The sequence below is a fragment of the Amblyraja radiata genome, chromosome 7, assembly GCF_010909765.2.
Source record: "Amblyraja radiata isolate CabotCenter1 chromosome 7, sAmbRad1.1.pri, whole genome shotgun sequence".
Taxonomy (NCBI): domain Eukaryota; kingdom Metazoa; phylum Chordata; class Chondrichthyes; order Rajiformes; family Rajidae; genus Amblyraja; species Amblyraja radiata.
In genome coordinates this window covers 21,642,452-21,652,915 of record NC_045962.1, presented here as the reverse complement: position 1 = coordinate 21,652,915, position 10,464 = coordinate 21,642,452, and the positions used below count along the sequence as shown (strand labels likewise).

The window sequence follows — 10,464 nt, the reverse complement described above, 5'->3', positions numbered from 1 at the left end:
AGTAACTTTGAAAGAACGAAGGTGAATGAATCTGCATCTTCTCCTCCTTATCCACCAAAACCTCAATGGAAAGGTCGTGGAAATCCTGGAGGAAGGCCGTAAATGCCACTGAGAATGGGGTTTTTTTCCCAGGCTATTCGACTGAAAATAGAACGGTTAAACTCCTGTGGAAACTCATCCCTAATGTGCGTATCGCAATTAACAGATGTGATGGAGTAAATCATGGGATTTGAATGTTCGGGTCCCATTGGTGAGACTCAGTGCTGCAGCATTTATCTTAAATTAGCAAAACAATAAAAGTTTTCAGTCCAGAATGGATCAGCAATTCAGAAAAAAAAAATGTACATTTAGGGAAAATGTACATGACAGGGAAACAGTAAAATTCAGAGCATGTGGTATTAATAAATTATTGAGTATAGATCTGAATTTCCTTTATTGTTTATTAACAACATTACAATAAAGCTCTGAAATGGTTCATCAATACAACATTGAAGGTACAGTGTATTTACAAATCTATGAAATTACGGCATAATACATAAGCATATGTATTGCAATGCTGGGTACTAATAAGATTTATTGGGTCAACAATCTTTGCACTATTTCTTACCTCCTATGTTACAATCTATTCACTTTGGGGCCATTTAAAAAAAAATCATGTTAGGGCCTGATTATGAAGAAGCAGACAAGGGAGATCAAAAAGTTGCATCAATGTAATATGTGGCTCTTTTTTAATTTTGTACTGAGAGCAATAAAAATGCCTGTGCGCATCAGCAGAATTTAAAATACATAGGCCTCCCATTCTATTCCCATCAGAATGAAACAATTATACAAATGCCTGAAGTTCTACAGTGCATCCTGAGGCTACAAACATCCTTGTCAGCTGTCAAATTATTATTTGTACATTGTTTGTTGTTCTAGTCGAGGGGATAAAGCATAGGGAAGATTAGTCATTCTGTTCCAATTTGAAGCTTTTATCAACTGACTTAAGAACAAAATTATTTGTAAGTGCTGCTATCAAAAGCAATTTTATCAGCAATACAAAGCGAGCCCAGATGTCCTTCTGTGCTGGCTGATATTGTAAGATATACAACAATTGCCAAATGGGAAAGTTATTGAAGAGGAAATTGTTAGATTAAATTGTTCATAAAAAGAACATTCCAGCCACCTGCTCCACTCCTTCTTTTAAAGGACAATGTCACATTATCAAGTCCAAGTTCCTGGAAGTAAAGCACCAGAGATGTTGAGAGGTGCTCAGTGAAGGTGTAGTATATATTTCTAATCATTCCAGAGCCACTCGTTAAACCCTTTCTTTCTGAAGAAGCAAAAAGACATGTTTATGTTCTGGAAATGTATAAATATCACCCGTTGCATTATAATACCATATCTCATGTTATAATAACATGGAACTTAATTAAAAATATATATTTTGACAAAGTATATTTTGCTGTAATAAAGCATATACTGAGGGTATAGCCAGATAGTCCATTCACCTTAGAGGAAGTATTTATATTCTTGCCTTATTCAATTCCCGTTCCTTGTACTCAGCTGAAATCAGGTTGATTTTGACAATATATTGTTTCATGGCAGATATTTTTCAAAGTTGGAGGTTATATATGTTTTAAAAATCATTGTGGTTCAAGTAATGTACACTTCAATAACATGATAAAAAAAATGAACAGTGGGTGCATGATGGAAGTTTAAAAATGTCTGTCTGCTGTGGGACATATGATGCCCATTGACTTTTTAGCCTTCACAAGTTTATTCACATTCAAGTCAATTATCTTGTGTATACTCCAAGTTGCTGATCACAAATTCTAGCAGAGATTTCCAATATTCAGAATTTATTGTGCTTTATTATGGAATATTAGGCACCCTTTAAACTGGCTGATTTGAGTGCAGTGTTTTCACATGACAAATCATCTTTAGAAAAATGGGGGATTAGCAAAGCATTAAGATGCATGATGCAGAGTGATGGATAGTCATGGAAATCAAGATTATGAACTAACCATAAACAAAGCACTGAAATATACCAATTAACCATCGTGGTTTAAGCAAACATTTTTCACATTTAAGACTTCATAATTATAAAGATAAAGAATCATACTTCTAAGTGAATAAAAATGCTGAGACTATGATTTTATGCTCATTCATTCTGGATTCATCTGGTCATATTCCAAATATTTACTCATAATTTACTCATAAATAATTTAAGTTTAGAAATAAATGGTATCATTACCTTGTTCTCCATGTAGGGCCACATTCTTGGAAGCTTCTCTCAATTAGTCATGAATAAAGGTAGCTTTGTGTTCCATTCTCTCGTTAGCTTTGCTGTTATTCATTGACTCCTCCGAGTTCTTAATGTGTTTCACCTCACCTGAAAGTAACAGATGAAGTCTAAATTCTTTAACAAAACCGTCTGTTACAGATAAGGTGGAAAACAAAAGCATGGATGTCAGCATAATTTTTTGATGGCCTTCCCATTACTCCATTCCTCTGACATACACCAGATAACTGCTCTCATGCCATCATTAAATCAGCAGTAGAGTTGCTACCTTACAGCAGCCAAGACCTGGGTTTGATTCTGATATCGGGTGCTGTCTGTATGGAGTTTGAACGTTCTCCCTGTGACCGCCTGGGTTTTCTCTGGATGCTCCGGTTTTCTCCCACACTCCAAAGATGTACAGGTTTGTAGGTTAATTGGCTTTGATAAAAATTGTAAACCCATGCTTAAAATAATTGAAGTAACAACTTAATATCATCTCATCCATAGATAGACACAAAATGCTGAAGTAACTCAGCGGATCAGGCAGCATCACTGGAGAAAAGGAGTGTGATGTTATGGGTCGGAATCTTTCTTCCGACTTTCTTCATATGCTGCATGACCTGCTGAGTTACTCCAGCATTTTGCATCTATCTTTGGTATAAACCAACATCTGAAGTTCCTTCCTGCACTCCATCCCATCCATTGTTGATGGCTAGGATTATCCATTTGAATGATCCTATGTCAGTTCCGGCCTAGCTGACAATATCTCAATAAAACTATTCGTTCAAAAGGGAACTGCAGATGCTGGAATATCGAAGGTACACAAAATTGCTGGGGAAACAGCGGGTGCAGCAGCATCTATGGAGTATGAATCCAGTCTGAAGAAGGGTTTCGGCCTGAAACGTCGCCTATTTCCTTTGCTCCATAGATGCTGCTGCACCCGCTGAGTTTCCCCAGCAATTTTGTGTACTCTCAATAAAACTATGTTGGTTTCTCCAGGACTATGTGTTAGTCATGCACTTACATGAAATAACACAATCAGGCTCAGATAGTTCCATGATCCTGAACACCTCCGAGTTATAGCTGGTAACAGGATTCAACAAAGGTCATTTTTCTTTCTCCTGCTGGACACCACTAATCCAAGGTGCACCTGGCTACACTCATGCTTAATGTCTTCAGCTGAATCAAAACAACTAGGTTAGTCAGATGCACAGTCACAGAAGGTTATAGAGGTCAAGTCAGTGAATATTTTTAAGGCAGAGATAGATAGATTCTTGATTAGTACAGGTGTCAGACATTATGCGGAGAAGGAAGGAGAATAGGAGGGAGAGGTAGATTGGTCATGATTGAATATGGGCTAGACTTGATGGGCCGAATGGCCTAATTCTACTCCTCTTGCTTATGACCTTGTGTATCATTTGGCTGCTTTCTAGTACAGAAAGCAAATCAGCAGAAAATAGCAAACAAATTTAAATCAAAATTAAATTAACCATGGTCCTTCAGAACAAGGAAAATATCAATATCACATCATTCCCATTAGTAGATCATTGCATTTCTTTTGTCAGCCAATTTGGCCTGACTGCCCCATGAGATTGCATAAATCTTTCATGTTTGAAAATTTTCCCCAGGACCTAACTGGCTTATTTGACATAGTTGGTTTTTGCCTTTCAGTTCATGATCCCAGACAAAGTGATATAATCCCCTCTGGTTAATGTTTTGAAAGTAATCAAAATAAGTTGAGTAGTTGTGTATAAAATCACGAATGGAATAGATAGGATGAATGCACACAAAGATGTTGTTAATGAATGTTTCACTCAGAAGAGGGGAATCAAAAACAAGAGGACTTGTGATTAAGGTGAGAGGGGCAAGATTTAATATGAACCTGAGGGATAATTTAGGGTGGTGGGTATATGGGACGAACTTTCAGAGGAAGTGCTTGTGGCAGATATTATATCAGCATATAAAAAGCACTTGGACAGGTGCCTGGATTGGGAAAGTTCCAGGGATATGGGCCAAATGCAGCCAAATGGGGCTAGATCAGATGGAGCATCTTGCTTGGCATAGACGAGTTGGGCCAAAGGGCCTATTTCCCTGATGTATGACAGTCCTTCTTCATAGAACATAAAACTATACAGCACAAGAACAGGCCTTTCAGTCCATAATGTCTTTGGTGAACATGATGCTAAGATCAATTCTTACCATCCTTCACATAATCCATATCCCTCCATTCCCTGTATATCTATGTATCTATTAAAACGTCTTTCAGGAGAAAGTCCGCCTGATTCTCAGTCTGAAGAAGGGCCTCAACCCGAAAAGTCACTCTCCAGAGATGCTGTCTGACCCACTGAGTTACTCCAGCTTTTTGTGCTTACCTTCGGCCTAATGACCAAAGTCCTACAAAGCTGCATCATGACTTCCTGCCTCTTATACTCAATGCCCTGGCCTATGAAATAAATTATACCATATGCCTGCTTTACCAATCTGTCTACTTGTATTGCCACTTTCAGAGAGTTATGGACTTGGTCCCCAAGATCTCTCTGTACATCAATGCTGTTTGAAGATCATGCCATTAATTGTATATTTTTCCCTAACATCTGACCTCCCAAAGGTGCAACACCTCATTGCCACAGAAGGCTATGGAGGCCAAGTTAATGGATATTTTTAAGGTGGGGATTGATAGATTCTTGATTAGTACAGGTGTCAGGGGTTACGGGAAGAAGGCAGGAGAATAGGGTTGAGAGGGAAAGAAAGATCAGCCATGATTAAATGGCAGAGTAGACTTGATGGGCCACACAACTGCTCCTAAAACTTATGAACCTCACACTTGCTCAGATTAAACGCCATACCCCATTTCTGTAGCTGCCCTAGATCCTTTCCTCGCTGTCCATGACCCCAGCAATCTTGGTGACATCTGTAAACTTACTAATCAAGCCATATACGTCTATGTCTAAATCAATTATATATATATATATATATATATCACAAACAGCAGAGATCCCAGCACAGATTCCTGTGGAACTACACTGGTCACAGACCAGCAGCCTGAATATCTTTTCCCTGGTTACCATCTTGTTTTTAACATAGATTTTAAAAAGTTGTAGTATTTTCTTTAATTCGACTCGCCAAAGCCATTTTGTCACTCACCCCCTTTCGCCTTTCTAATTTTTTCCTCCTTTCTTTATATTCCTCAAAAGCCCTCTCAGATTCCATCCTCAAAACTTGTATCCTATGAAATCTTATTTTTACTTCTCTTTGGTCATCCAAAGTTCCCTTACTTGACCATCCTCATCCCACCTCCATTACTGGAACATGCCGGTTCTGAACTTTGATCAACTGGTCTTTAAGCGACTCTCACATGTCAGATGTGGGCTTAACCATTAACAACTACTCCCAGTGTACCCCCCCCCCTCCCTCCCCTGCAGTCCTACCTAATGATGTTGTAATTTGCCCTACTCCAATATAGTATTTTCCCATAAGGTCCAGCCTTTTCCCTATTCAAAACTTATGGAGTTGTGATCATTATCCCCAAAATGCTCTTTCACTAAAACACCAGTCACCAGGCCACGTTCATTTTCCAACACAAGGACTATTATGTTCCCTTCTTGGGTTGGACTGTCCACATACTGTTTCATGAAATCCTCTTGGTTATACCTCACAAATTCTGCCTCATCTAAGGCTTTTGCACTGAGCAGGTTCCAGTCAAAATTAGAGGTTAAAGTCACCCACTAAGACTTTAACTTCTGAAGAAGTTAAGATCTTAGCTTTCTGAAGAAGTGTCTCAACCCAAAATGTCACCCATTCCTTCTCTCCAGTGATGCTGCCTGTCCCACTGAGTTACTCCAGCATTTTGCGTCTACCTTCGATTTAAAACAGCATCTGCAGTTCTTTCTTACACCTGTTGCTTTGATATCTTTTGGTAATCTGTCTACATATCTGTTCCTCTATCTTCTGCTTGCTATTGGGAGGGGGGTCTAGTATAATCTCATTAGAATGCTTGCACCTTTCATATTTCTAAACTCTACCCATATTGTCTCAGCGGACGAACCCTCCAGTATGTTGTCTCTGACTGCTGCAGTGACAGTCTCCCTGATCAGTAGCGTAACTCCTCCACCTCTTTTCCCTCACGTCTGATGATCACGTCTGAAATATTGACACCCCGGACACATTGAGCTACCAGTCATGTTCCTCTCAAAACCATGCAGCATCGTAGTCCCAAGCACTGATCCAGGCTCTAAGCTCATCAGCTTTCCCCACAATACTCCTTGCATTGAAATATACACACTTCAGCTCATCAACGTCACCATATTACTTCACCCCTCCTTGCCTGACCTTCCCATGAGACTTACTGGTCCTAACCTCCACCTTCCAATCACTCCTTCTAATTTATGACCTATTACTCTGGTTTCCACCCCCTGACACTCTAGTTTAAATCCTCCTGAGCAGCACACTTCTTGGGTTCAAACGTGTTCGAACATTGCTTATTTTTAATGTGAACTGGGGTTGCCATATACATAGGATATGACGATCACTTTCAGCAAATCAACTTTCAACAGAATGCAAGCTGAGCCATTCCATAAATTGGTTCATTGGACCTTAACTTATTAAACGTCCACTCATTTTTAATGCAAATTCATATAAATTTGTTTTGTTTTGCACTCTAATAGATGAACGTAACTTATTTCCAATTATTTCAGGACACCCCACCTTTAGATAGATACATTGACCTTGGGTGCCATAGAGAATGACAAGGATGATACGTGGATGCCAAAAATTAAATGTTGTGATAATTCATTAAAATGGATTACATTCCTGGAATTTAAAAAGGGTGAATAGTGACTGGATCACAGTTTTGAAGGGATTAAAATGCATTTATTGATACACAGCCACCTTCATAATGAAAATGTGGATGCTATCAAGATCTGGATCTGAAACAGATTACATTGAAACCATAGGTCATCACTGAACAAGGAAGAGCATTCACAGAGAATGCCAGGAGTTCACCTCACACCATCCAGCACAGTTTGAAGCCCAAATGAAAAGAGCTTGAACTTCCTGTGGTGCCGACGATGGCTGCTACGGTGTACTGCTCCTTGCTGTTTTGTCTGTGTTTGTTCGTTTTATGTCGTCTGTGAAAATCCCACAAAGATCACTTCCATGAGAGAGGTACCCATTAACATCAGATATTCGGTACCTCAAAACATCGTTCCGGATTTCTCTCACTCGCTGGATTATTTGGACATACTCGTCGACGGGTTGTGGCTGTGTTCAAGGTCTTGAGACGGAGGAGGACCCATGGGAAGCGCTCTGGAGCACATGCCCGACTCCGGCGACGAGGATCACGCACATCGCTCCCGAGTATATTTCTTGCAAATCTACGTTCTCTCAACAACAAAGTGGACGAACTGCAACTCCTGCGGCAAACACACACGGACTTCTCTCGAGCCGCTGCCCTGTGCTTCACCAAGACCTGGCTGTGTGAGTCGACCCCGGACAATGCGTTGCAACTAGCTGCCTTTCAACTACACAGAGCGGACAGTGAAGTGGAGGCAGCGGGGAAATCAAGAGGCGGTGGAATATGCTTCTATACCAACCAGCACTGGTGCAGTGACATCACAGTACTGTCTAACATCTGTTCTCCTAATCTGGAATCTTTTTTTATAAATTGCAAACCCTTTTATTCTCGGAGGGAATTGACCTCTTTTATTCTCGCTGGAGTTTACATTCCCCCCAAGCCTGCGTACGTAGGGCACAAACGCAACTCGCTGGCCAGGTAATGAGAGTAGAGAGTGACTTCCCGGACTCCATGGTCATTGTTTTGGGGGATTTTAACAAGGCTAACCTCAGCCAAGAGCTTCCAAAGTACAGACATCAAGTTACCTGCCCCACCAGAGGGGAGAGAACACTCGATCATTGTTACACTACAATTAAGAACGCATATCGCTCATTTCCCCGGGTGGGTCTGGGCCTCTCTGATCATTGTCTAGTTAACCTTATTCCGACCTACAGGCAGAAACTAAAAGCTGCTAAGCCTGTGGTCAGAACAATGAAAAAGTGGACAAGCGAGGTAATTGAGAACCTACAATCCTGCTTTGACTGCAAGGATTGAAATGTGTTCAGGGAAGCAACCACAAGCCTCGATGAATACACAGACACTGTGACATCATATGTCAGCTTTTGTGAGGACAGTTGCATTCCCACTAGGACCCGGGTCAGGTTCAACAATGCCAAGCCCTGGTTTAAAGCAGAACTCACATACCTACGCCAGTCTAAAGATGAGGGCTACAGGAGCGGGGATGCAGACCTCTACAGGCAGGCCAAGTACAAGCTTAGAAGAGTAATCAGAGCCGCCAAGAAAAGGTACTCTGAGAAGTTGAGGAGCAAGTTCTCAACTAATGACTCAGCGTCAGTGTGGAAGGGCTTGCAAGAAATCACCAGCTACGAGGAAGCCCCCCGCTCCTTGGACAATCGTCAGCTGACCAACGACCAGAACGAGTTCTACTGCAGGTTCGATAGACAGAAGCCTAACCCCTGTACCCCCTCCCTCCCTCCCCAACCCACTCCTCCCCAATCACCACTTCACACCCACGTGCAGCCTGACTCCAGTCGGCAAAGACTAGGCCCCTGTCCACTACCCACCCCCTCCTTGTTGCTCAACATCAGTCTGGCCACTTCTCCAACACTAACAATAGCAATTGAGGAGGTTGAAAAGCTATTCGGGAGACAGAAAAGCCAGGAATCTCCAGGACCGGACAACGTTTCCCCCTCTACCCTCAAGCTCTGTGCCGAACAACTGGCACCAGTCTACACAGACATTTTCAATCGGTCCCTGCAAAACTGAACTGTCCCTGCCTGCTTCAAAGTCTCCACTATTGTCCCTGTACTGAAAAAGCCAAGGATTACGTCTTAATGACTACAGGCCTGTCGCACTGACCTCTGTAGTCACGAAGACCCTTGAAAAACGTGTACTGGCCCATCTGAAAAATATCACAAACCCCCCTGCTGGACCCTCTGCAGTTTGCATACTGGGCAAATAGTCAGTGGATGATGCAGACAACCTAGGCCTGCACTTCATCCTCCAGCACCTAGACTGCCAGAGGACCTATGCAAGGATTTTGTTTGTGGATTTTAGCTCTGCAGTCAACACCATTGTGCCAGAGCTACTACACTCCAAACTCTCCCAGGTGACTGTGCCTGAACCCCTCTGTCGGTGGATCACCAACTTCCTGACAGACAGGAAGCAACATGTGAGGCTGGGAAAGCACATCTCAGACACGCTGACCCTCAGCATAGGAGCACAGCAAGGCTGCGTGCTCTCCCCACTTCTTTAATCTCTCTACACCAACGACTGCACCTCCACAGACACCTCTGTCAAGTTTGCGGACGACACAACCCTCATTGGACTGACCCGGGATGGGGAGGAATCTGCCTACAGACAGGAAGTGACACATCTGGCGTCCTGGTGCCTGGAGCTCAATGCTCTTAAGACGGTGGAGTTGATTGTTTACTTTAGGAGAGCTCCCACTCCCCTCGCCCCACCCACTATCAACAACACCACAGTCACATCTGTGGAGTCATTTAAGTTCCTTGGAACCATCATCTCCAGGGACCTTAAATGGGAGGCCACCATCCACTCCACAGTCAAAAAGGCCCAACAGAGGATGTACTTCCTGCGGCAGCTGAGGAAACACAATCTGCCTCAGGCAACGATGGTCCAGTTTTAAACTGCCATCATAGAGTCTGTCCTCACCTTCTCCATCATGGTCTGGTTTGGATCAGCCACCAAGCACGACATCCGGAGGCTGCAGCGCATCGTTCGATCAGCCGAGAAGGTTGTCGGCTGCAACCTTCCCCCAATCGACGAACTGTACACAGCAAGGGCCAGGAAGCGAGCGGGTAAGATCATCTCTGACCCTTCTCACCCTGGCCACAAACTCTTTGAAGCACTTTCCGGATGATTCCGAACTGTCAAAGCCGCCACAGCCAGACATAAAAACAGCTTTTTTTCCACAAGCAGTAGCTCTACTCAACAGCCAAAAGTCTGTAGCCTCCTTTTGCTATGGTATTTTATTTAATTCTTCACATGTTTAAATTATAATATTTTATTTTTAATTGTCTACTGTATATCATGTTGTTACTTGCGAGCAAAGCACCATAGACACATAGAAACATAGAAAATAGGTGCAAGAGTAGGCCATTCGACA

The 10,464-nt window shown here is 42.3% G+C and overlaps 1 protein-coding gene across 3 annotated transcripts in view; it reads right to left on the bottom strand.

Moving 5' to 3' along the window:
• Positions 1-648: 648 nt before the first annotated feature.
• pde1a (phosphodiesterase 1A) overlaps positions 649-10,464 on the bottom strand; it is a 414,651-nt gene continuing 404,835 nt past the window's right edge. For all 3 annotated transcript variants that reach the window (XM_033023816.1, XM_033023817.1, XM_033023818.1), the window contains 2 exons: positions 2,237-2,374; positions 649-1,312 (listed from right to left, as the gene is read on the bottom strand). In XM_033023816.1, the coding sequence (XP_032879707.1) occupies positions 2,280-2,374 (95 nt within the window). In that variant the 3' untranslated portion in view covers positions 649-1,312; positions 2,237-2,279. The remainder of the gene's footprint in view (positions 1,313-2,236; positions 2,375-10,464) is intronic.